Raw genomic sequence first — 25,080 nt, 5'->3', positions numbered from 1 at the left:
CGGTAGCCGCGCCCCAAGAGGCGGAGTATTTGAAGACAGTGATGATGCCGAGAACATTGCCGATGACTCCATGTTCGAGCCTGAGCCCCTGAAGAAGCGAGACATCGCGAAACGCGTCGGGAGGGCTGTGAGATATACAGCGGGTCTGGTTGTCCCCCGCACCGCTTCCTGCAATAAAATTGAAGGCATAAACTTACCTGATGGTGGTCCTTTCCTACAGCAGGCAACTTTGTTGGATTATATATATATATATATATATATATATATATATATATATATATATATGAATGGAACTTCGCCTCTGCAACCACATCCTCTGGAGGGACGAAACAGGACCCAAATAATTCAGTGTGTGAAGAATTGTAATCAGAGAGTGCAACACGAACCACCATGACGCGTTTCGGCCTCGACACGGAGGCCTTGATCACATGACGCCTGCAGTACAAGCCAAATTATTTAAAGTGCCAGTGACTAGGACACGTGATGACTGGGCCAATAGACATAGAAGACATATAGATGTAAAATACAAGGTGAAACTCCAAACATTAATGAAACAAACAATACAATGATTGACAAATTTCACGTTGTGCATAGTAACTGCATGTGCAAAAAGCTAGCTTGGTAAGAATTGTAAAATACCTCAACATTCATAAAACACAGGCTGTAAATGACTGTGAGTTCATCATTCGAGTGGCAGAACATTGTCAATACAAAAATACTACACTATTCAAATAAAAATGAATGTGCAAAAATAGCAAAGTGCAAATAGCTGCAAGTGCAAAAAAGGGGGGGGGGGCAACAATACATCGAGGCTCCCTGGACTGAGGTTATAACATCAAAATCTCAAACAAGCTAAAGTGCAAATGCCCAAAATTTAGTGCAAAATAGCAGTTACTGTTCAGGTTTCGTCAACTTAGTAATAACATCTAAATATGTGATGGATAATCCAAAAAATTGTTTTTCTCATGTCTAATCTGCCCTGAAAAAACATCACGCATTAGTGAATTATTAAATATAATGACGAGGAGGAAAAAAGACATAATAATAATAAAAAACTTTCTTATAGAAACATTGTTTTCATCTATTATATGTGCAGCTCAGATGTTGGTGATAAAAACGGTGCAGCCATCTGTCAAATAATAGTCAAGCAGGGAAGACCAAGTTTAAGACATAATAGGGCCTTGGAACTGCATCCAACATGGGCCGTTGGTCATAAAACAAAGTTATCCCCTCACCTCTAGGGTGCTGACCATTGTTATAAGCAGGTAAAGAGATCCTCGCTGGAGTTGAGCCCGTTGGGTGTTTTACAATCCAGCATGAGGATATATCTGGTCTCCAGCTGTCTAAGCAGGGATTCCCGATCACCTCCACGACGAAGCCGTGGGACTGAATCAACCACAAAGTAGCTTAAAAAATCCAAGCAGCTGTTGTGGATCTCTTTAAAATGTCTAGCGACAGGGTAGGCTGCATCATTGTTACTGATAGCTCGCATGTGCTGGAGTATGCGCTTGTGAACCTGCAACTTGGTGCTACCAACATATCGCAGGCCACACGCACACTCCAGCACATACACGGCAAATTCATATATATATATAATTTTTTCAATCAACCTTCTAGGTGCCTTGATTATTCGGCCTGTTCTGGTTACTGGTAGCTGTCATCTTCACTGTCAGAGATCTTCAAAGATGGTGAAGAAGCAACAGCAGTCACTGGGTTTTCAGGTTCAGGCTTTCGTTCACCATCATGATCAGAAGACCGATCAAATGTCGAAAACGAGAAGAGTCTCTGGTGACAGACTTCCCAGGATGCGAGGAAGTCACCATAAGTCCCTAGGTGAACAAAACGTGGAAAGGTGTAGCATCATATGGAGCATCACATTTTCTACTTTGCAGATGGTGGACGATCACTAAATCTCCTGTGTTAAACTCAATGTTGTTTGCATGTCACCTCTGGTCAGCATAGACTTCCATCTTTTCCTTGTTAACCAAGTCCTTCATTTGAGTTGTATTTTCACCTTCTTTTGTTGGTCCATGAGGTAACTTGGTTGTCATTGCTCTCCCAAACATCAAAGTCAAAGGACTTTCGCCTATGGTCAAGTAAGGTATTAAACGATAGGCTTGTAGGGTGGAATTCAACAGTTTTCAAATTTAGCCTCTCAAGAGTTGCATACTGGACTACTTTCTTTAGTGTACTCATAAAAAGCTCAGCAAATCCATTAACCTGAAGCCACAAAGGTGTACTTTTCTGATGCTTTACATTCAGATGCTCCAAAAAAATCACTGATTTCTCGACTGTTGAACGCCGGGCAATTATTAGACTTCAAAGTGGCTGGAATGTAGCAAAAATGTCGTCAAGTCTCTCAATGACTCGCTCATGAGTTGTGGAAGAGAGATCCTCTATTTATGGAAATCTAAAGTGAATATCCACAATTACCATCAGATAATGTCCATTGTCGAGTGGAACAAATACATTGATGGCTATTCTCTCCCATGCATTGATTAGGGAGTTCTGACATAGTAAGAGTATGCTGAGTAATATTTGTATAAATGCAGTTACATAGAGGACCGGCCTTGAGTTCCTTTTCGACCCTCTCATCTAAATATGGAAACTAAATTCGATCTCGTAGAGATCTTTTGGTGGGTATTGATACAAAATATTGAGAAAGAAAATATTGCCATACCAAAATATTGTGTCCAAAATATTGTAATATGGAAATATCGTCAGCAAGAATATCGTTGCCAAGAATATCGATTTTAAGGTAAGTAATATCGATTTTAAAAAAATCGAAGTCATGAATATCGTTAAAAAAATAAAGGGCCCTATTACGATGTCGGGAAGACTTGAGCCCGCCCAACACCGTTTTGGTGTGGGAATTGACCGACCATAGGTCGGTGGTTCCGCACACCAAATTATGATGCGACCGCTCATGGTGCTGTCGCAAACTCCCATTCTGTATGGGAACTTGTGCTGCAGGCGGTTTCTGCCCACAGCACAAGCTCCCAAAGAGAAAAGGGAGTTTGTGTAAATCCCTGCACCATGTGACAAGCACCTCACGGTGCCTGCCACACGGTGCAGGGATTTAGAGGGGGGCACCATAAGTGCCCCCCCCGGCTCACAACCGGAGGCCAGAAAGGAAAGGGGCACTGCTAGGGGCCCCAAAATCTCTTTCAGACAGGCTTTTCATGTCAGAAAGCCTGACATGAAAAGCTTGTCCGAAACCGACATCATAATCCTGAATGCGGAAATGCCGTCCATAGGGGATTATGTGCAGTCTACAACTGGTGGCGGGCTCCTTGAGCCCGTGGGAAGCCAGTAGGTCTGACCGGCCGGTTTAAACTCTGGCCGCCTACATTGTAATGAGGTGGTCGGACTTTAAACAATGGATGTCGGTCTGAAAGCCTCCGACCTGAGGTCGGAGGCTTTCCAACCTGAACATATTTGAAAGAGCAGAAGGAACAAGCATGGGGACACCATGCAGACAGTGTAGCAGCAGCAACATGTTGATGGGTGAAGGTAGGGGCTTGCTACATTTGGTCGTACTCTGACCTGCAGTTTAGGAAGAGTGCCTGGATTGCTGTTTTTTAAAGAACACTGGAAGAATAGGGCAGAGACTACATGACCTTTGTGGTGAACTCAGGGGCACATTTACAAGAGGTTATAGCCACTAGAACTGTCCCAGAGCACTTATTGCTAGTGTGAAGTCAGGCCTTCAGTGTCAAAGCAGATAGAAATCAGGCAATCTCAAAACTGGGTTGTTCGAAGGTTTAAATGTATTCTTGTACCTCTGCCACTGCCTTGATCCAACTGCCGCAAATAATGTTACCTACTATTAGCATTTACACAATCTGATTAGGAATCCCTTCACTATGATGATGATCACCACATAACTGCTGCAATTAAAGGCAAATACTAGACCTGTAACTTGTATCCCAGAAAGAGCAGCCCCAATCTTTCTTGGTAATTAATTTGCCCACAGCCAAGTACTTCCTCACAGTTTTAAGCTGACACTTAAATTGGCCAAAATGATTTCTTTCTGGTCCTTCCATGCCTATTTTAGTTTCACAATATTCTGCACTTTATATATTATGAAAATATACTTTTTTAATTAAGTAATTCTCTCATTGTTAATATTGTCATAAAAATCGAACTGTTCCACTCATCCTGCTGACTCAGACAACATGTGTAAATAGATGGGTGCCTAAAAATCATGCACTTTCTAAACAGGTGAGAGAATTGACTCTTTAAGCTTCTCATTGTCACCATGCTGCTTTGCAAGAGAAAAGGAACAAAAACATGCAGCACAACAAGTTCTAAAATGGCGCTTGCTTAAAAATATGCTTTACTGCACTTGTCTGTAGTTATCACCAGCCTTTTGCGATTTCAATGAAGGTATATGATATTACTGCCGTACTTTCACTCTGCAGTAATAATGGAAATGCATAGCAATTCAACAGTCACACATACTACCATTTCCGTGCTGCTCTATGAGTGTGTGTAGGAGTTCAAACCACTCTTAGCAATTGACAGAAAACTGACCTGTTTGTGAAGACTTTGCTGCAGTTGTACACTTTAACCACCAACATCTCTTCCATAATAAGCTTTCCATAGTGAGGCCAACGGAAGAGCTGCAAATCAAAATGCAATACAGTTACTTTAACCATAACAGCTAACACAGAGAAAAGTCACACGAAGGAGAGAGCAACATGGGGTAGAGGGAGATGCTCACAAGGGAAAGAGCAAAACAGAGCTCAGTGGTGGTGGTGTTTGGCAGGGAAGAATGACATGAGGTAGACATCTGGAAAACACATGCAATCTCATGGATTGCTTAACCAAAAAGAAAAAAATAGTTCCCTGAAAGGGAATAGTGGAAGCATACAAGTCAGCCAATCAGAAGGATAAGTAAGAGGCTATGCTCCAGGGGAAGAACAAACACAAATCAGGAAGGCAAGCCATTGAATAATAAGCAATCAAATAGGAGTGACAATAAAGCCAACCAATGGTAAGCAATGGGTGGGCTGTTAAGTCCTGTGTACCTTTTTGGTTAATCCCAAAAAAGGTCTTTTGCAAACCAGACAGTGCTGTCTGGTAGGCGAGACCCAAACAAAAATACATATTTTGGCAGCCACTGTGTACTTATAATGTAATTCTGGGGAAAAGAAGACATTTGAACGCTCAAGAGCATCTTTAAGAGAACAGAATTTGTTTAATTATTTCTAGGTCAAAACAATTATCATGAATTTGTCAACCATAAGTTTGCGTAGACCTGTAGAAATATTGTATTAATACCCTTATCTGCTTTAAATAGACACTCAGAGGTCACATTGTGATCAAATCTATGCCACTTACTTATAACAATAAAATGTAACAATAATTCATATCATAATAACAATTATTAATAACAATGATTGAAAGTAATGTGTTCATTGACCTGAAGTCAGACTTCATCACAGTGGCTGGATTCATTTTTGTTTTTGAAAATGTAAAATATCTGTGTTCAAAAGGGGATTATCAAATGTAAAACTCTATTTTATGAAGATATTCAGGCCATGGTGCAAATAGGAAGAGACAAGGGGCATAATACAAGGGCATCTGCCTACAAGGTACTTTAAAATATACTTTTTCCCCCACTAATGTTTTTAATGTTTCCCTTTCAATCTAAATGTTATCTTGTGAAAGGAGAATGTAATCTCAGCTAAAGACCTGCACGTCTCTTCCTTCTTTTATGATAATGAAGTTACTGCTTTGTCGCACCCGTGTTGGCCTTCAACTATCACATGATAACCTAAACATATACTGCAAGGCTAATACTGCCAAAAATATGAGATCTGGTAACAGGAACAATACTTTTCATGGAATTGCTAAGGAGAAACTCTAGATGTTGTTCCGCAATATAATTATCAGGGTCTAATCATCAAAACTTGCCTTCCCTTGCAGACACTATTGGCAACTAAACTCACAATGTGTAAGACAATAAAGGGTGACATAAAGAAATGCAGTCATGAATTGGGAAATTGTTCCCAGACCCTTATCCTAAATTTTAATGTGAAAGTTAGTTACTACCGGCCTTATTGGCTTTTTTATATGGGCTCATGATAATATCATATAGTTAGAAAAAATCAGAGGGGGTTTTCTAAAAACACCTTTGGAAATGCAGAAATCTATTCCAGTCTAAGAAATTTGCTTTGAATGATCCCTATGTTCTGTCAAAGCCAAGGCTAAAAATGCAATGTTCCATTTTCTGGGAGAAATTAAAAGAGCTGATTGTGCTGACTTGTTGCATTACTACGCAAGCCAACTATCAAAAACCCCTCTCATTAAGGTATTTTCTGATTTGGCAAAAACAAAGGAGGAGGACAACTGGTCTCTCCCAGTATCACCTTTGTCCTGACTTCGCTAAGAAGTTTAACTTTAAATTTTTTGGGATCGGGAACCTAAATAGATATAGTAATTGGTTTACCAAAAAAGTAGTAGATCTGCAACCATAGACGTACTCCTTGAATGGATGCAAATGTACTCATTTTTGGAATGCACAAACATTGCCAGTAGTAGGCTTAGAAAGCTGCACTAGTCTCAAGTTTCCAGGCATACTATAGACAACCAAAGGGTGATAGGACAAATGCTTGCAAATTGACTGTCAACTGGAAATCACATGATGTAGCATTCCAACCCTTCGTTTTTCACCCACTGTACCACTCTACAAAGAGGGTCTGATTTCGGGTTTGGCACACAGTCCAAAGGCAGACAGGGTCGTGGAGCACTTTACATCAGCCGGCTGCCTTTATCCTGCCTGCCAAAATTAGAGATGTCTGCAGGCCCCACCTCCATTACTATGCATTGGTAGGAACTGTTGTCTTGGTGTTTCCTGTAAGTTTAGGAAAAGTTTAAAGGACGTCTCCTTCAAACATGATGGATGGCCAGCTGGCAAGCTTTTTCACAGTTTTTTATTTTCCAAAAACAAACGATTAAATCAGCAGCATCTTTTTGAAAAATAAAAACTATTGACCGCCACACTTCGGGAGGTGTCCCCAATGGTATGATGGTCATTTTTCTTTTTTTCCTGTCCTCACCTACATGATATACCTGGCAGCGACGGACAGTTAAAAAAAAGACATCCAATTGTCAACTCAACGACCCCTTCTCAGCTGAGTTTTCAGAGGAAATTTTACACGATGGGGTAAAGCCTCGGTTTAGCGGACTCATGCTACCTGAAAATGTGTTTTTGGATGCTAAGTTCTTTCACTCTTCCTCTCATTTCAGGAGCTGAGCTACAGTAGTTTGAATTAATTAAACGTTGCAAATGTTTGATTTCTCTAAGAACAGATTATGTTCTGTGAATAGTGAATTCTACATCTGCACCTGGGAAAAACTGATCGCAATGTGCCATTCTGTTCCGAGATATCTTTTTGAAGGTCATGCAGCTGAAGTCCCCTATTGTACAAGGCCTGGGAAGAAGTCTGCAAATGCATGGTTGATTCTGATTGGTCCATGCTTCTTTGGAACCATGGAGAGTGTTTCATAGTGTATATTTAAATTGTGCAATGCTGATCTAGTTAAATTCACATGCCCCTTTTATTCATTTTCCACTAATTGTACAGTTTCACCTTTAGTGACATACTTCCTGAGACTACCAGGGTCAAAGGTCGCATGGCATCACATTTGGGAAGACATCAAAGACCATATGATTTCACTTCATATGATGTCACTTCCTCCACCAATGGCATTTTAGTGAATAGGAGTTCATGCTATTACTGGGTTGTAATGCTCTTCAAATTGAAAGAACAGTGTGTGTTTGTTAGCCACTAATTAAATTAATGGCATAATGTGAATCAGGAGAAATTCTCAAGTAAATATGGTTTACAGAACATAGAAATGAATACCTTATGATTGGAATTCCCCCAGATCTTTTTAAGGCTGACCCCGAATTGTTTGGGCCCCTCCTGACCTGGGTCCTGAATGCACCCGCTTGGGCTGCAGCGATGACCTCTTGGTAGCCTGCAGTGATTGCCCCGTGTTTATGAAGGGCGACAAGGACAATCCACAATCTTAGTGTCCCATTTCCCTGATAGATGCGAAGGTGAAGGTTCTAAGGAGGGTCGTCCTTAACAGGCTATTGGAATGGGCTGACTCCAATGACTTCCTAAGCAGGATCCAATATGGTTTCAGAATAAGCGGGTCAACATCTGACCAATGTCTGAATCTCTATCTTATTATTTATTTATTTTTTTATTTTATTTTATAACGTTTTATATAGCGCGAACAAGATCCCGAGGGATATCAGAGCGCTTTACACAAGGCTGAAAGAGGGAATAAGACTCAAGTAACGATATCAAGTAGTAGTACCAAACAGTAGTAGACCCAAAAGTCACAGACAAAGGGTACACAGCGAGTAATAAGATTAACAGGTAAATGACAGCTGCTACGGGGGGCACAACATACAGCCAGAAGAGCAGAGAGCAGGAACACAAGTTGGCAATTTTTTTTTTAAAAAAAGAAGAAGTTGTAGGGTCAATGCAACACATATTGGTGCACTAGTTGAAGGATCAGTGGTTACAAGCAACTGCACCAAGCCCAAATATCAATAAATATACAGTTGTTCAGCCAGAATCCTTCAGTTTAGCATTTATGGATCTTATGTCTGCATTTGATAGGGTTAATAGCACCAAACTTTGGGGCCTGTTATTCCCCCTGGGGGTAGACCCAAGCATTGTGACCCTTGTGGCAGATCTGCATTCGGAGACCACTACTTCAGTATGCTTTTGCATGGTTTGGCCAGCACCCATTTTTTTCTGATGAGAAGTGGTGCCCGCCAAGGGTGCATTTTAGTGCCATTCTTGTTCACATTATATGTAAATGGGCTCAAGAGTGCCCTCTTTTCTGTCCAGGCAGACTGTCTGAGTGGGAGCCAGATCACTCCCAGTACTGTTGGATGCCGATCATTCTCCCACCTCGCCGGCAAGACATAGAACACCCTCCCCACCCGCCTGCGGCAGACCGAAGACCTTCTGACCTTCAGAAGACTTCTCAAGACCTGGCTCTTCGAACAGTAGCAGCTTCCCCCCGCCCCCAGCACCTTGAGTCACTCGCGGGTATGTAGTGCACTTTACAAATGCCATGATTGATTGATTGATTGATTGATTGATGCCAGCGATGCCGTTCTTATGGCCCGTACGGCCATGGGACTGCAGCTACTGTTGGACAAATTTGTGTTCTTCATGGAGAGCCTTGACCTGTCCGTGCACTTCTCAAAGTCCTACATCATGATGGCCGGCCCACGATCCATGTGCACCAAAACCATCAAGGTGGCTAACCACACCTTGGGGAAAGTGCCCACCTATTTAGGGGTTTTATTTGATGTGAAAAACAACTGAAAATCCCTTGTTGAGGGTAGGAACTTACTTGGAACTTATCCAAACCATTGGTGCAGTAACTAGCTTTACACTTAGATTGGGTTCTTGGTCTCTGCAAGTGTTGCTAAAGGTATACCAGGCCATGTGTGTGTCACAGATTCGCTATGGAAGTGAAGTTTGAGGGTTTGCGAATATAGAGATAATCCAAGTTCTTGAAAATCAATTTCTCTGTCAATTAGTGAAAGCTCTGCAATGCACTCTGGCTTTTTCAGTGGCGGCAGAGCTTGGAATTTCACACATACCTGATTTAGTTGCCCTCAGACCCTTGTTGTGTTGGATTAAGATCTGGACCGGAGAGGACTTAAAACTTAATCATCTGATTCTTTCAGACTGTTTGTCTCTTAAATATGCATCATGAATTGCATGGATATTTTATGTAAATACAGTTTTTGCCACCCAGGGGTGAGTGAACATCTTTTCTGACCTGTATTCCTTGTCCACCTGAGCAGTGCTTAATTTGAGCCGGAGCTTTCCGGTGCTGAGCACCGGCACTTAATTGGTTTCAGGTGCTCGGCACCGGCACCTAATTGTCAACACTGCACTTAGGGCAGTCTGCGACAAGGTGGCGCTGCTCATGTAATTTAGAGAGGAGCAGTATTACAGCTGTTTAGGGAAACAACATACATTAAAAAATTACTAATACCTGCCTTCCCAGCCATTCCTTTAGCTTTGGGGACCTGGAATAATCTTTACTGTTGCATTTACATGCAAGAGAGTAGGTTAGTAGTTGTTTTGGCAGCGATGACAGGGACGATGGGTGGTGCACGCTGCAGTGGCCTCCTGGTCAGAGCCCTGGCACTTAATATTTTACAAATTAAGCACTGCACCTGAGGACTGAAAAATACCAAGCGTTTGTTCCTTGAAAGAGCACTGATTTCAAGGGAGCAGCTGGAGTTCCAGAAATCTTCAGTGGTGGGGACATTTGCTTTTACAGACTGTACAGGGCATGGAGCCCTAAGTTTGGTATACACCAGCACGCCAGGTTTTTACTGGCTAGGTTTAGATTCAATCAGTCACACCATCTGTTAGCTGCACCTAGTGGGTGGGCTCATGTTGGGTCTAGGTTGCCCCGTGCCTGCGACAATAGGTTTCCACAGGACACCTTACACGTTGGCTTGCTCTGTGATTACTTTAGCAGGACCAGGAAGATGTTTTTAGTCCCCAGGATGAAATCACTTAATTATACTCGAGTACGTCCTGCCCTTGTTTTTTTTCAGATGCTCCCAAATGAATTTGTCTTATTTTCTTTATCTTGTTTATTACGATCTACGCTAATGTCTAGGCGGTCGAGACATGATTGATTTTAGGATAGTGTTAAATGTGCTGTATTCTTTTTCTGCATTTTATTATAAACCTAGATTTATACAGACTTGTATTCTCTATGGTAATATGTTTTATTGAGCTGTTCATATGTGATATTTATTGTACTCTTTCATGGTTGTTTCTGTCAACCGAATAAAGGTTTTATGATAATGATGAATACCGTACAATGACTGAATAACTTAACATTGTCTTATTCAAATTGTAAGTGAAAGTATGCTTGCTTGGTATAATAAGTATATTTCCATGCCAGCACGGTTTAAGATTTTGATAAACTGAATACATTATTTTCATGAATAATTAATAATTATGCTTTTGTTATATGTCGTTTGCTGCTAAAGTCCTCTGATCACATAATGCTGCAAATTACTGGGGTTAATATGAGCTGATAAAATGGTTCCTGCTTTATCTGCAGCTGAAGGATAAGGGGGTGAGATGGCAAGCAAGAATTTGAGTATGTGGCCTGCAGGTTGCACACCGATCTCTATAAGATCACAGCAGAGGCACCCCTCCCACAGAGTCCTGACTCGTGCTCTTAGTAGAGTTAAAATTCTGTATGGAAAAGTGAGCAAATGGTCAATGTAAATTGAGCTGTTATGCAAATTTATGAATATTGCTTTACAGCTTCGTTTTTAGATTGTGGGTGCTACTATGAATTCGAACAAAAACTTTCCAAATGGTGGCAAGGAGTATTGAGTAACCAGCAATCGTATTGATGGACCCTAGTAAGTGACACAAGGACATTGCTTGTGTGATGTATCATAGATTGGGCAACTGGAAATAAGGTTACTGTCTGTTATGAAGCAAAAACAGATGATGGTGGTACCTTTTCCCCCCATTTTATTGAAAATTTTAGAAAACAATCACAAGGACACGTGTATAATTGATTCATATTTAGAATTATAGATGGGTAACAGTGAATTACGGAGATGTTTTTCACAAGGGAATTCTGAGTGATGTTAAATAGACAACAAGAATGAAGTGTATGATGTCACTCAGAAACCTGGGGTAAAGAAAACACCCCTGTAAATCACTTTTTATCCATCTATAATTTTATGTTGTACATGGCGCCCAAAATCACCTGCCCCTGCCCTCAACTACTGCTCAGTGGCAGAGGATAATGGCAGAGCCATACATAACATGCTCTCTCCCTCCTGACACAAACAAGAAACATAAATATCTTACTCTTAACCAAACCCCACTGCCTTCCCTGCCTTCCTTCCCCCTCCTGCAGCTGTGCAACTGTTGTGATGTAATAGCAAGGAGTTATGACTTTCAGAAACTGAATTAAACGACAGAGGCTGTCTAGGAGAGCCATTCATAACATGATGATTTTGTGTCTAGCTTAAAATAACATCAATGTTCTCCACCTGCATAAACCCTTTGGTGCCACAGCCATAATGTTAGAAAGGTCAAGCACAATGTATGGTTTAACCCTTTCGATGCTTGTGACGGAGCGGTTCCGTCATGCGCGTCGGTTGCGCTGTGCGCATGACGGAACCGCTCCGTCACGGCCCCGCCCGCGCAACGAACCCTCAGCACGGCGCGGAAATCCGCGCCGCGCTGAAGGGGTTAAAGAAAAGAAGAAATCCATAATATGTGGCTGCAAATCTTATTAACACATCCCATATTTTTAAACCAGGCTATATTTCTCTTTTACTATACATTGTCTATTCTGCATAACTAGTGAGATTTTTAGCATTTACCTTTGTGAATTGTGTACATTGAGAAAAGTATCATAATGTAAATACATATAGTTACACTGGGGTACAGTTTAATCTTATTATTGCTATGCACGTGTTGTTTATAGTTACTTGACTGAGTACAGGTAGTCATTTATGGTCCATTAATTGCCTGTGCGTTTGACAATCATTCACTGACCCACTTTGTAATGACCAGAGTGCAAAGGGAATATCAGGAAATATTCTGAGTAAACTGTTTTTTTTACCATATTGAGGGTCCAAAGGTTGCTAACAGGGGTTTTGGTATTTACCTGAACATCAAACCACAGCTGGAGGTAACTCTTTGGGGTCTTCAAATGGAACTTCTTTTAGAATTTGGAATGCATAGTTTGTAATGAGATTTTGATGAATAATTTTCAGGAACTAAGGGGGTTCATTTGGCAGGCAGGATTACTATGCTACAAATATGTCAGAGAGACCTGTCTGTCAAAGTGACAGTCTGTCCAGTCTATTTAGAATTGGGGTGAATAGTCATGTTTCTGCTTGCGAAGCCACCTCACACCGACAGCCATGCACAGTGAGTCATTGATTTAAGCACCTCAAACCATCTATCCACTAAGAGTGTAGGTTCTGTGATGCTTTCGCTTTTTTCCCTTTAACAGAAAAAAATACAAACAGACCCTCAGTCCTTGGGAGAAAACTTCAAGGGTGCCAGGGCCATTTTGTTTTTCAAAAATAAACTCCCACTATGGGAGTTTGTTTTTGAAAAACACAAAAGGTTGCTGAGTGGCTGCATGAAACATGGTGGCCTACCAGCTAACTTACAGTGCCTTCAGAGGAGCTGCCTGGCAGCATCGCCTTTGGCGGCATAGAGATTTCTGACAGACAGGCTGAGATCTTTAAGTATGGCGGGTTGTAGTCCACCAGGGCAGCAGAGTACATGCCTCCAATGCACTGGGAGAAAGAGGTACAGCCACCAAACAGTATATAACCCCTTATAGTCTTTACATTATGCATTGTTAAATCAATCAATTTATTTCTGGCACAGTAAATACTCTGTGTGGCTACTTGTTTTGCCACACAAACAAGTTAATTTCAGCAGATAGGTAATCTCATTAAGAACGTTTCCATGATATAGATCTGAAGTGAGTCTTTCACCCATATGGGTAACACGGACCATCTTGCTATTGGCGTCTCAAGTCTATCTGTTGCAATCCCAATGAAAGCTAAACTCAATAGCCAGCAATGTAATTTTGTCCTCACTCCACCAGAGACCCATGTCCCTACCGGCCTCCTTGGTGCGGACAGTCAGTGGCATGAGCTCAGATTTACACTAGCTGTTGTAAAACACTGAGTAACAGCCAAACTCAACTAGTGCATTTACTAGCTCATGCAGGTTAGTGTTTGGACTCTTAACATAAAGTAGGAGGTCGTGGGTATTGAAGAGCTAGTTTTCACATGCCTATGTGCATGAGTTTAGGTGCAATAGACATGCCAATGGTTCAATTGTAACCGTAAATAGCACTAGAGCTAGGACACAGCTCTGTCTAGTTTCCTGGGATTTTACAATTCTTTTGGATGTGACTGAGTTGGGTTTAACTCCCCGCTACAGCTGATACGTATAGGAGCCAGGCCAGAGAAAGTAGCACCTCCTCCTCATTCTGTTATGCATATCGAACAAAAAGGGCCACTCAACAGAGTCAAATGCCTTTCCAGCATCCAGAGTTGCAAGCACTGCCTCACTATTGGGATTTACCTGATACATTATGGGGAATACCCCTTCCTGAATAATGAATTTAGAACAGCCCAGCATGTAATATGTTTCATATTATGCAAAGTTGCAGCTCGACATTTGATTTTCATACTTTTTGAAGTTTGCAAGTTCTAGCATAAGTGTGCTGCATACTAGATTAATTACGCTCTACTTAATATCCAAACCTTACAAACTTGATATGGCGGGGTGGACACAGGTTAAGCTGTGTCATCTGTGCCAGGGAACACAACTCTCTTCTGCCATTCAAAAGTATGTCTTTTTCACACACTGGAACTGGAGTTGAGATAACTTGGGCAGCTTAAAAACCATTTTGTTTGCAAAATGCTTTACAAACATGTTCTACGCATGGTTTAGTCGTGCAGTTAATCAGAGCCCAGTGGTCTTTAGTGAAACCACAAAAGTAGCTGTGAGCGGGTCTAGTCAGTTGAAGAGATTCTGACTGTTCTTCAAAGGGAAGTGAATTTATGATGAACGCATAGCCCCCTTAGCGTTTTCTCACCTCACACAGGGGCAAATTTACAAGGAAAGTGATGGAGCGTGGCGTTAGCCGTCTTGGCTTAACACCACGCTCTGCCACTTTTGAAACGGAGGGCTGCACCGCATTTACAACAATACAGTGCAGCCCTGCGTTTCCCCCTGCGCTGGCACTAATTACAACTGCCTAGAACCAACGCGGGCAACCTTGCACCATAGTGCAACTGTGCCTGCGTTGGCGAGAATGATTGTTTATGTGCCAGAAGGTATCCCTTCCTGCACATAAACAATCATGCATGGCCTTTGCTGTGTTTGTGTGTGCTGCACAATGTAGTACACATAGAAACAGTAAAAATTAGGAGAAATAAAGCTACTTGTTACGCCATGTTAAGACCAGGTTTTTTCTGTCTTAATTTTGGTGCTGCCCCATATTTACGCCACCCTTGCAAATATGTACAGCATCAATATCAATAGTGTTGTGGCATAACGCCCACCGCAACACCCATTGCCCAGCCCTTTCACGCTAAGTATAGTGTGAAAGGGGGCCTTATTTACAAGGCAGCGTTAAGCCACGTTGAGTTTCTTAACACTGTCCTGTAAATAAGGCAAAGCCGGAATCACCACTGGAATGTCGAAAAAAGTGACATTCCTGTGGCTATAGGGGCTTGTAAATATGCCCCATTGTTTTATGTAATTTACTTTGTCTGTTATAAACTTGCTCTACAGGTTTGCGGTTTTGTGCAAACACTGTGTCTGACAGCCTGCTTATTCTGCACGATCTAGGAAAGACTCCGAGAAGTGACATTCTTGTGACGTACTAAATGTTTTCATTCACCCACAGGCAAAAACAAGGAAGTAAACTTCATTCAAAATGATTCCAGGAGAAACAGCCATTGTCACTTTTTTGTGTAATTTGTACGAGGGACTTTCTGCCTCTGTGAGGTGCGGCCTTAACGGGGAGCATACGTTGCACTTAAGCTGAGAAAAGGAGTCCGAAAGGACTGTATTATAGCGCCTTTTCTAATTATTTTTTACATTAATGGGCTATATTCCTTTTTAATTGAGCTGTGTCAGGTCGTTCTAAGATATGGGGGTAGACCCAGGGACGTTTTAAGGATTTTGGGGGCCCTGGGCCAAATGTATTTTGGGGGCCCCTGTTCGGACCCGATTTGATTTTATGATCCAGTCTCAGCTCTTTCATGCCTTCTTTGGTCCAATGCTAAATGTGTGTACATCTGATATTCAGGGATAGTGATGTGTGTTTTCAGTATGGAACACAACTGCAGTTCACTAATATTACTGCAAATAATCTCTGTCACACCCTCCCATTTCTCATATGCGAGGTCCTGTATTGATCTAAAATAAACTTTTTATATGGATGTTGCATGACGCATAAACACATTTTGTCTGCAAAATGTCTATAATAGACTCTTACACATTAAAAATGAATGATAGAAAAACGCTATTTGCAACATTGTGTTAAAAAAAAATTCAAGGTCATAAGGGCATGACTTTAGAACAGAGCTGGCTCTTTCAGCCCCCCCCCAACCCCTTTGAAAGGCTGGGGCCCTGGGCCAGAGCCCACTTTGCCCATGCCTTAAAACTTCTCTGGGTAGACCTGTGCCTGTCCAGCTATATGCGGATAATCTAGTTTTGACTGTGCACACTGCTAACGGTCTGCAGCAACTGTTAGATGATTTATCAACTTAATGGACAGTATGGAGTTAAATATTAATTTCTCTCAATCCCATACAATGGTGGTTGGACCGAAGAGAACCAAAACTAGAAAATTCATTATAAAAGGTCAGCATATTAGCAGAGTAGATAACATTCGTAATTTGGCTATTTTATTGGACTCGCAGTTTAACTGTCATCCTCTCATTAATAATAATTTGCCGTCTTTTAATAGAGTAGCACATAGCATACGTGATTTTCCACAGCGCCTGGGGCATAGTCATATCAAGTCAACTATTGATATATTTAAAGCAAAATGCATTCCCACAGTCATCTTTGGGCGTGAGATTTGGTGATACTGGCTCTGTACTCCTATTCAGATCGCAGAAAATACATTTCTAAGGTGTTTACTGAAGATTCCCCAATGTATCCCTTCTGAGATCACCCATGAGGAAGTAGGCTTAGGTTACATTTCAGATTGTATCCGTGTTCGCCCCCTGCTTTGGTGGCTCTTGGTCTGGCTGAAAGGCAAACTTCATTTCAATAAACGGATCTTAAGAGACTGCCTGCGTCTGGATCGTATGTTTTGTATCCCCTGGCTGCACTATATTATGCACCCCTTCAAAGATCACTTTTTCTTGACTCAGATTGTATTGCCGATGATGATATTTTATGGGTCAAATATGCATTTCTCACGAAAGTTTAAACTATTTATCCTCAAAATTCTAGACACCAGCTAAGATATACACGAATCGGGACACAGAGGATACTACACACCTCCCTTTTCTACAAACAAGAAAACAAAGAAGAGCTTTTCCCTTGTATCTAAAGTACTAAAGTACAGGCACAATTATTCACCATCATTCAAACTTTGACATGTCTAGATTATACATGCACCCAACCACAACCTGCTAAACTCTCCAATACCCAGGCAGACACAAAGACAATTAGAAGCACTAACAAAAACTCTTCGACGGATGAAGACTTGACGCTCCCCAAAGAAACGAGACAACTAGGTTGTGACTACCATTGCACAACAACGGTCCAAAACTTGCATGTCTTGCCATCTCTTTAGACATGCCGCTGTCAACACCTAAAATTTGGTAGGCAAATTGATTATCAGTGCAAACCACTTACATCAACGGCCTCCTATTCTGGCGCTACTTAGTATCCAGGCAAATGGATCTTTGCCACTGTGTTAGACTGGAGCTGTAATCAAATGCATTTAAAACAAGCATTGGCATAGCCAATAGGTCTCGCCTTTGGGACCTTATAAGTGTTTAGTTATCCAGCACAATATCTTGGTGCAACAACATCAAGTGTTGCATGGCTAAACACTTATAAGGTCCCAAAGGCGAGACCTATTGCCTATGCCAATGCTTGTTTTGAGTGAGTGGCTCATGCAGGTATGCCACTGTGAGGTAGAGGTGCTGCGAGTGCTTTTACAGGAGCCCCTGTGACATTGTGCCTCTTCAAAATGTAACTTGGGTCTGGTGTAAATACTTCTAGCCCCTATTCCCGTCTTCTCGCACCCAATGCATCCTTAAATGTCTCATGTACAGCCGGGGTTGACACTCCTATTACCCCTGGCCTCCAGTGACACTTTACCTGTCACGGGTGGGGTGGGGTGGTGGTGGTGGTGGTGGTGGTGGACGTGGTGGTGGTGGTGGATGTAATGGTGGTGGAACTGGTGGTGGTGGTGGTGGATGTGGTGGTGGTGGATGTGGTGGACGTGGTGGTGGACATGGTGGTTGTGGTGGGGGACGTGGTGGTGGACGTGGTGGTGGTGGATATGGTGGTGGATATGGTGGTGGTGGATTTGGTGGTGGCCTTGTTGGTGGTGGACGTGGTGGTGGTGGACATGGTGGTGGTGGATGTGGTGGTGGTGGATATGATGGTGGTGGACATGATGGTGATGGACGTGGTGGTGGTGGACGTGCTGGTGGTGGTGGATGTGGTGGTCGTGGACATGGTGGTGGACATGGTGGATGTGGTGGTGGATGTGGTGGTGGATGTGGTGGTGGTAGATGTGGTGGATGTGGTGGTGAATGTGGTTGGGGTGGATGTGGTGGTGGAGGATGTGATGGTGGTGGACATGGTGGTGGTGATGGACATGGTGGTGGTGGATGTGGTGGTGGAGATGGACATGGTGGTGGATGTGGTGGTGGTGGACATGGTGGTGGCGGACATGGTGGTGGCGGACGTGGTGGTGGTGGACGTGGTGGTGGTGGACATGGTGGTGGTGGATGTGGTGGTGGTGGACATGGTGGTGGATGTGGTGGTGGGGGAAGTGGTGGGGGTGGTGGATGTGGTGGTGGTAGATATGGTGGTGGATGTGGTGGTGGTTGATGTGGTGGTGGTGGACGTGGTGGTGGTGGTGGATGTGGTGATGGTGGATGTGGTGGTGGACATGGTGGTGGTGGATGTGGTAGAGGATGTGGTGGTGTAGGACATGGTGGTGGAGGACATGGTGGTAGTGGTGGACGTGGTGCTGGTGGACATGGTGGTGGATGTGGTGGTGGTGTACATGGTGGTGGTGGATGTGGTGGTGGTGGACGTGGTGGTGGAGGACGTGGTGGTGGAGGACGTGGTGGTGGTGGACATGGTGGTGGTGGATGTGGACATGGTGGACAGTGTGGTGGATGTGGTGGTGGTGGACGTGGTGGACATGGTGGTGGATGTGGTGGTGGTGGACGTGGTGGTGGACATGGTGGTGGTGGACAACGTGGTGGTGGAGGTGGTGGGTGTGGTGGTGGATGTGGGCGGGGTGGTGGACGTGGTGGTGGACATGGTGGTGGTTGTGGACGTGCTGGTGGATGTAGTGGTGGTGGCGGACATGGTGGTGGAGGACGCCATGGGGTGGTGGAGGACGTCATGGGGTGGACGTGGTGGTGGTGGTGGACGTGGCGGTGGACCTGGTGGTGGTGGATGTGGTGGTGGTGGACGTGGTGGTGGTGGACATGGTGGTGGATGTAGTAGTGGTAGATGTGGTAGTGGTGGACCTGGTGGTGGACCTGGTGGTGGTGGATGTGGTGGTGGTGGACGTGATGGTGGTGGACATGGTGGTGGTGGATGCGGTGGTGGTGGATGTGGTGGTGGACATGGTGGAGGTGGTGTTGCTGGTGGACATGGTGTTGGTAGTGGATGTGGTGGTGAACGTGGTGGTGGTGGACGTGGTGGTGGACATGGTGAACGTGGTGGTGGTTGTGCACGTGGTGGTGGTGGTGGACGTGGTGGTGGTGGATGTGCTGGTGGTGGACGTGGTGGACTGGTGGTGGTTGACATGGTGGTGGACTTGTGGTGGAAAGTGTGGTGGATGTGGATGTGGTGGTGGTGGATGTGGTGGTAGATGTGGTGGCGGTGGACGTGGTGGAGGACATGGTGGTGGTGGAGGACATGGTGGTGGAGGACATGGTAGTGGTGGACGTTGTGGTGGTGGACATGGTGGTAGTGGACATGGTGGTGGACGTGGTGGTGGTGGACGTGGTGGTGGAAGTGGTGGTGGTGGATGTGGTGGTAGACGTGGTGCTAGACATGGTCGTGGTGGACGTGGTGGTGGGTGTGATGGTGGTGGTGGATGTGATGGTGGTGGATGTGGCGGTGGTGGACGTGGTGGTGGTGGAAGATGTCATGGTGGTGGACTTGGTGGTGGTGGACATGGTGGTGGATGTGGTGGTGGTGGACGTGGTGGTGGTGGACGTGGTGGTGGTGGTGGTGGACGTGGTGGTGGTGGACGTGGTAGTGGTGGACATGGTGGTGGATATGGTGGTGGTGGACATGGTGGTGGTGGACGTGGTGGTGGACGTGGTAGTGGTGGACGTGGTGGATGTGGTAGTGGTGGATGTGGTAGTGGTAGACCTGGTGGTGGTGACATGGTGGTGGTAGACATGGTGGGGGTGGATGTGGTGGTGGTGGATGTGGTGTTGTACATGGTGGAGGTGGTGTTGGTGGTGCATGTGGTGTTGGTGGATGTGGTGGCAGACGTGGTGGTGGTGGACGTGCTGGTGGACGTGGTGATGGTGGATCTGGTGGAGGATATGGTGGTGGATGTGGTGGTGGTAGTGGATGTGGTGGACGTGGTGGTGGTGGATGTGGTGGACATTGTGGTGGATGTTGTGGTGGTGGTGGATGTGGTGGTGGTGGTGGATGTGCTGGTGGTGGTGGACACAGTGGTGGTGGATGTGGTGGTGGTGGTGGACGTGCTGGTGGTGGTGGACATGGTGGTGGTGGATGTGGTGGTGGAGGACATGGTGGTGGTGGACATGGTGGTGGACAGTGTGGTGGATGTGGTGGTGGTGGACGTGGTGGTGGATGTGGTGGTGGACGTGGTGGTGGTGGATGGGGTGGATGTGGTGTTGGAGGACATGGTGGTGGAGGAGGACATGGGGGGTGGACGTGGTAGTGGTGGACGTGGTGGTAGACATGGTGGTGGGTGTGATGGTGGTGTTGGCGGACATGGTTGTGGTGGACGTTGTGGTGGTGGATGTGGTGGTGGTGGATGTGGATGTGGTGGACATGGATGTGGTGGACGTAGATGTGGTGGACATGGATGTGGTGGACGTGGATGTGGTGGACATGGATGTGGTGGACATGGTGGTGGATGTGGTGGTGGACGTGGTGGTGGTGGATGTGGTGGTGGACGTGGTGGTGGACGTGGTGGTGGACGTGGTGGTGGTGGATGTGGTGGATGTGGTGTTGGAGGACATGGTGGTGGAGGAGGACATGGGGTGGACGTGGTGGTAGACGTGGTGGTGGGTGTGATGGTGGTGTTGGCGGACGTGGTTGTGGTGGACGGTGTGGTGGTGGATGTGGTGGTGGTGGATGTGATGGTGGTGGACATGGATGTGGTGGACATAGATGTGGTGGATGTGGTGGACGTGGATGTGGTGGACATGGTGGTGGTGGTGGACGTTGTGGTGGTCGACGTGCTGGTGGACATGGTGGTGGTGGTGGACATGGTGTTGGTGGACATGGTGGTGGATGTGGTGGTGATGGACGTGGTGGTGGTGGGCGTGGTGGTGGACATGGTGGTGGTGGTGGAGGACATGGTGGTGGACGTGGTGGTTGACAGTGTGGTGGACGTGGTGGTGGGCGTGGTGGAGGTGGTGGTGGTGGATGTGGTGGTGGTGGGCGTGGTGGATGTGGTGGTGGTGGGCATGGTGGACATGGTGGTGGTGTTGGACGTAGTGGTGGACGTGGGGGTGGATGTGGGGGTGGACGTGGTGGTGGTGGACATGGTGGTGGTGGAAGTGGTGGTAGTGGTGGACATGGTAGTGGTGGTGGACTTGGTGGTGGTGGACATGGTGACAAATAGTGAGGAAAGGTAAAACCAAAATACAGAGAGAATGATAAAAAAAAAGAAAGCAAGATAGAGCACGAGGGAAGAAGTGATGAGAAAACTGTCACAGTAAAAGCAAAACACAAAGTAAATGATAGCCGTGTACCAGTGAATAACTAATGCTGCTATTTTAAAGCACACGCGTGCTTGTCACAGTAAAAGAAAAACACACTGCTGGCACTACAATCGTGTGTTTGCTGGCCCAGGAGTGGTGCGTGCGTGCGCGCGCAATCAGGTCTTTTTGGAAGCACATACTCATGCTTGTGGGCGTGTCCCTGCTTGCTCCCGCAAGGTGGATGCCGCCACAAGCACGAGTGTGTGCTTCCAAAAAGAGCAGAGCAATGGCTAAAGGTCCTCCTATGCAGCGCATGCGCGCTGCGTAGGCAAGACCTAAAAAACAGTCAACTTTTAGTATCTTAATGTTCAGTCAATGATGAGAGGTTTAGAATCGTTTCAAAGCTTTATTTCTCATTAAGAGATTAGTAATTGTTTTTGTTGTTTTTATTCACAAAAGTCAAATTACAGAAATATCGAGAAAGGTTGTGTTAAAGTCAACCTAAAATAGACAGCTTGATCCATAATGGAAAAAGTCCCAATCTTAATCTAAGGGCCTCATTACGAGTTTGGCGGTCCAACCGCCATAGCACTGATCCGCCCTCGCCTGCAGCCCACGGGTCTGTGGTTCAAAGATTGCCGTATTACGAGTTGACCATTGGGCCGGCATTGTGAAGGTGGGGATATTGCAGCGGTGGGGAGTATTTTTCACAAATATATCGATGCCTGTGTGCATTTCGACTGCAGATGTGTCAGTAACACAAATTATACATGACATATGTGGAAAAATACCATATACCCATTACCGGAGTTCAGCCCATATGTGGGCATTCCTGGCAAAGGGTATATGGTTTACAAAGGACTCACCTGAAGATCGTGGCAAATAGGAGAAAGGGATCCAGGTCAAAATCTATCTTGTCGAAGAAGATAGGGGTGATGGGGGTACGCATCCCAAATCCTTCGTCACCACCACCAAAAGCAGGCAGTTGGATCACCGCTGTCCGCTTATGCAACACAAAAAGTTGAAATATGGTTCCCCTGTACCGCCCTATGGCGGCTGCCTTTCCTCAACCGCAAACCTGGCAGTCGGCGGTCTGCTGGCAGTCTTTGAAAGTCGATATGCCCAACTCACAATACAGTTGTCGGACCACCGATCTCACAGCGCTCGGACCGCCACCGTAGATAGGGCAGTCCACGGGACCGCCATACTCGTAATAAGGCCCTAAGTGTACTAACCTAAATAAGAACCCATAAAGAGTTCGTTTTGAACAGAGAAAGATTCTGGAGCTTTCAGTTTGTCAAAAGAATAAACTCCCCATAAGGAGCAGTTCCAAAAAACTTCAGCCGAGTTCCTCAACAAGTTGAAGTAGAAACTTGTAACAAATTAAAATTAATTATATCACAGCATTAGCAATGATCAACATGAGGAGAAAGTCTCCCTGTAAAAGGTTACTTTTAGCATACAGCAATTTAGGCAAGAATAAGGGGAAAAAATTCATAAAGCATTGAGAGTATGATCGCATTAAGGTAAAAAACATCAAGAGATTATGGGCCAGATGTATGACCATTTTATTTTGCGCCTCGCAATTTGCGACTAATTGCGAGTTGCAAATTGCGAGGCACAAAAAATGTACAACAGTGTGTTTAACACTGTTTGCGATTCCCAATGGGGTCGCAAATTGCCAGGCTCATTAACATTAATGAGCCTCTCTCAATTTGCGAGCCCATTGGGAATGACAGGCCCTCCCAGGGATGGTGGCCTGCTGGGCTCAGCAGACCACAATGTCTGGGATTGCTTTTAAGTAAAGCAGTTTTTATTAAATGCAGCCCTTTTAGGTTTTGAGACTCGCTATTTGGAAGGGAACGCCCCTTCCAAATAGCGAGTCACAAAACCTATTTAGCGAGTCGCAAAGAAATTGTGACTCGCTAAATAGGCTTTGTACATGGCCCATGATGTTTTTGCATGTGCAAACGGTTACGCAAACCCGTTTGTGCATGCAAAAACGGGTCGTACATCGGCCCTAGGAACACATATATATTAAAACATAAAATATTATTGTAACATTCAGCACAGTTAAGTCATTCTTGTCTAATGGAAATGTGTATTCCGATGGTCTGTCGTCCCTCCCCCCATTTCCCACGGTAAGCATTCATGCTGGTGAGCAGTTATCTAAAAGTTTCTAAATGTCTTGCAGTAGATACATGAGGGTAGGTTCTCATGAGAACCTTTGCTAGCCTATTCTGTTAGCTCTTATCAGTATCCCAGTGTGAGGACAAAAGACCAGTCTAAGCAACAAAACATTTCTATCAGTAAAGTCTTGATTAGACCATGCAAAATAATATCTTCAGTAAGCTTAACATTACTAATACTGTATTTATAATAAAATATAGTTTAGAGAAATAAGGAAATCATATGGTGTGACCAAGGAAAGTAATACACTTTCTCTTAGTGCAGCACATTTTAAAGTAATGAACGATTTTGCAGTCAGTGCAGTGTTTCCAAAATGCATTTTAGTTGAATGTCAAACAGAAGTCAAAAGAAAACTTCAGGCCTAGTCATAGAAGCACATTAGGTATGAGGGTCAACTACTTTGTTTAAGCTGCACGTTTGTTTTACACATTCAAGAAAGCATCTTCTCCTATAGTTTAAAGCTGCATGATTTATTTAGCACAATTTAAAGAAGGATTTTTCTATGGTTTTCTCTATAGTTATGCAATAGTTAACCATTTTCTGATGTCAGACACATTTTCTCCAACCTTAACCAAGATCCATTTTTCATAAAACTTTTAGGGCCCGATTCACAAAGGGAAACTGAAACAAAAGTCTAACATTACGACTTTTGGTATTCAGAAAGGACATTTACGAGTAGTAACGTTAGACTTTTGTCTCAGTTGAACTTAAGTTTTGTTCTTAAGTTTAACTGAGACCAAAAGTTAAACTTAATACCAAAACTCAAGTTTAATTTTGTCTCAGTTTACCTTTGTGAATCGGGCCCTTAGGCTTTAACAATGCCCTCCCACTAAGAAATCTGCATAATCTCAATGACACAAACAACATTTATGGACACAGGTCATGTAGCCACTGATGCTCAGTCACGCGACAACCAGGGCACAGAACCCACCAGCATCCTTCGACTAAAGGTTTCCCCATCATCCTTAAATCTGTACTTTATGGCACAAACAAAATAAAAATGGAAAAATCAACTATAAATCACCTTATCCCAAAACTCCCTTGACTAGTCTCCAAAGCAAAACCTGTAATTCCGACTATGCTCAAACACAATGTACCAAGAATGTCCCCAGATATCCACCTTACGTTACTAAACTATGCAGGTGGTACAAGCAACACACAATCTC

General features: G+C 44.3%; 1 protein-coding gene across 1 annotated transcript in view; it reads right to left on the bottom strand.

Annotated features, from left to right (window-relative positions):
* The window catches only part of LOC146812054 (fer-1-like protein 4), a 1,053,957-nt gene that overhangs the window by 867,941 nt on the left and 160,936 nt on the right, over nucleotides 1-25,080 (bottom strand). Inside the window, exon 3 of the mRNA XM_085619061.1 lies at nucleotides 4,537-4,625. Within this exon, the coding sequence (XP_085475187.1) occupies nucleotides 4,537-4,625 (89 nt within the window). The remainder of the gene's footprint in view (nucleotides 1-4,536; nucleotides 4,626-25,080) is intronic.

The sequence above is a fragment of the Triturus cristatus genome, chromosome 7, assembly GCF_964204655.1.
Source record: "Triturus cristatus chromosome 7, aTriCri1.1, whole genome shotgun sequence".
Lineage (NCBI taxonomy): Eukaryota > Metazoa > Chordata > Amphibia > Caudata > Salamandridae > Triturus > Triturus cristatus.
The sequence above is the reverse complement of the archived record's forward strand: the minus strand, read 5'-3'. Positions and strand labels throughout refer to the sequence as shown.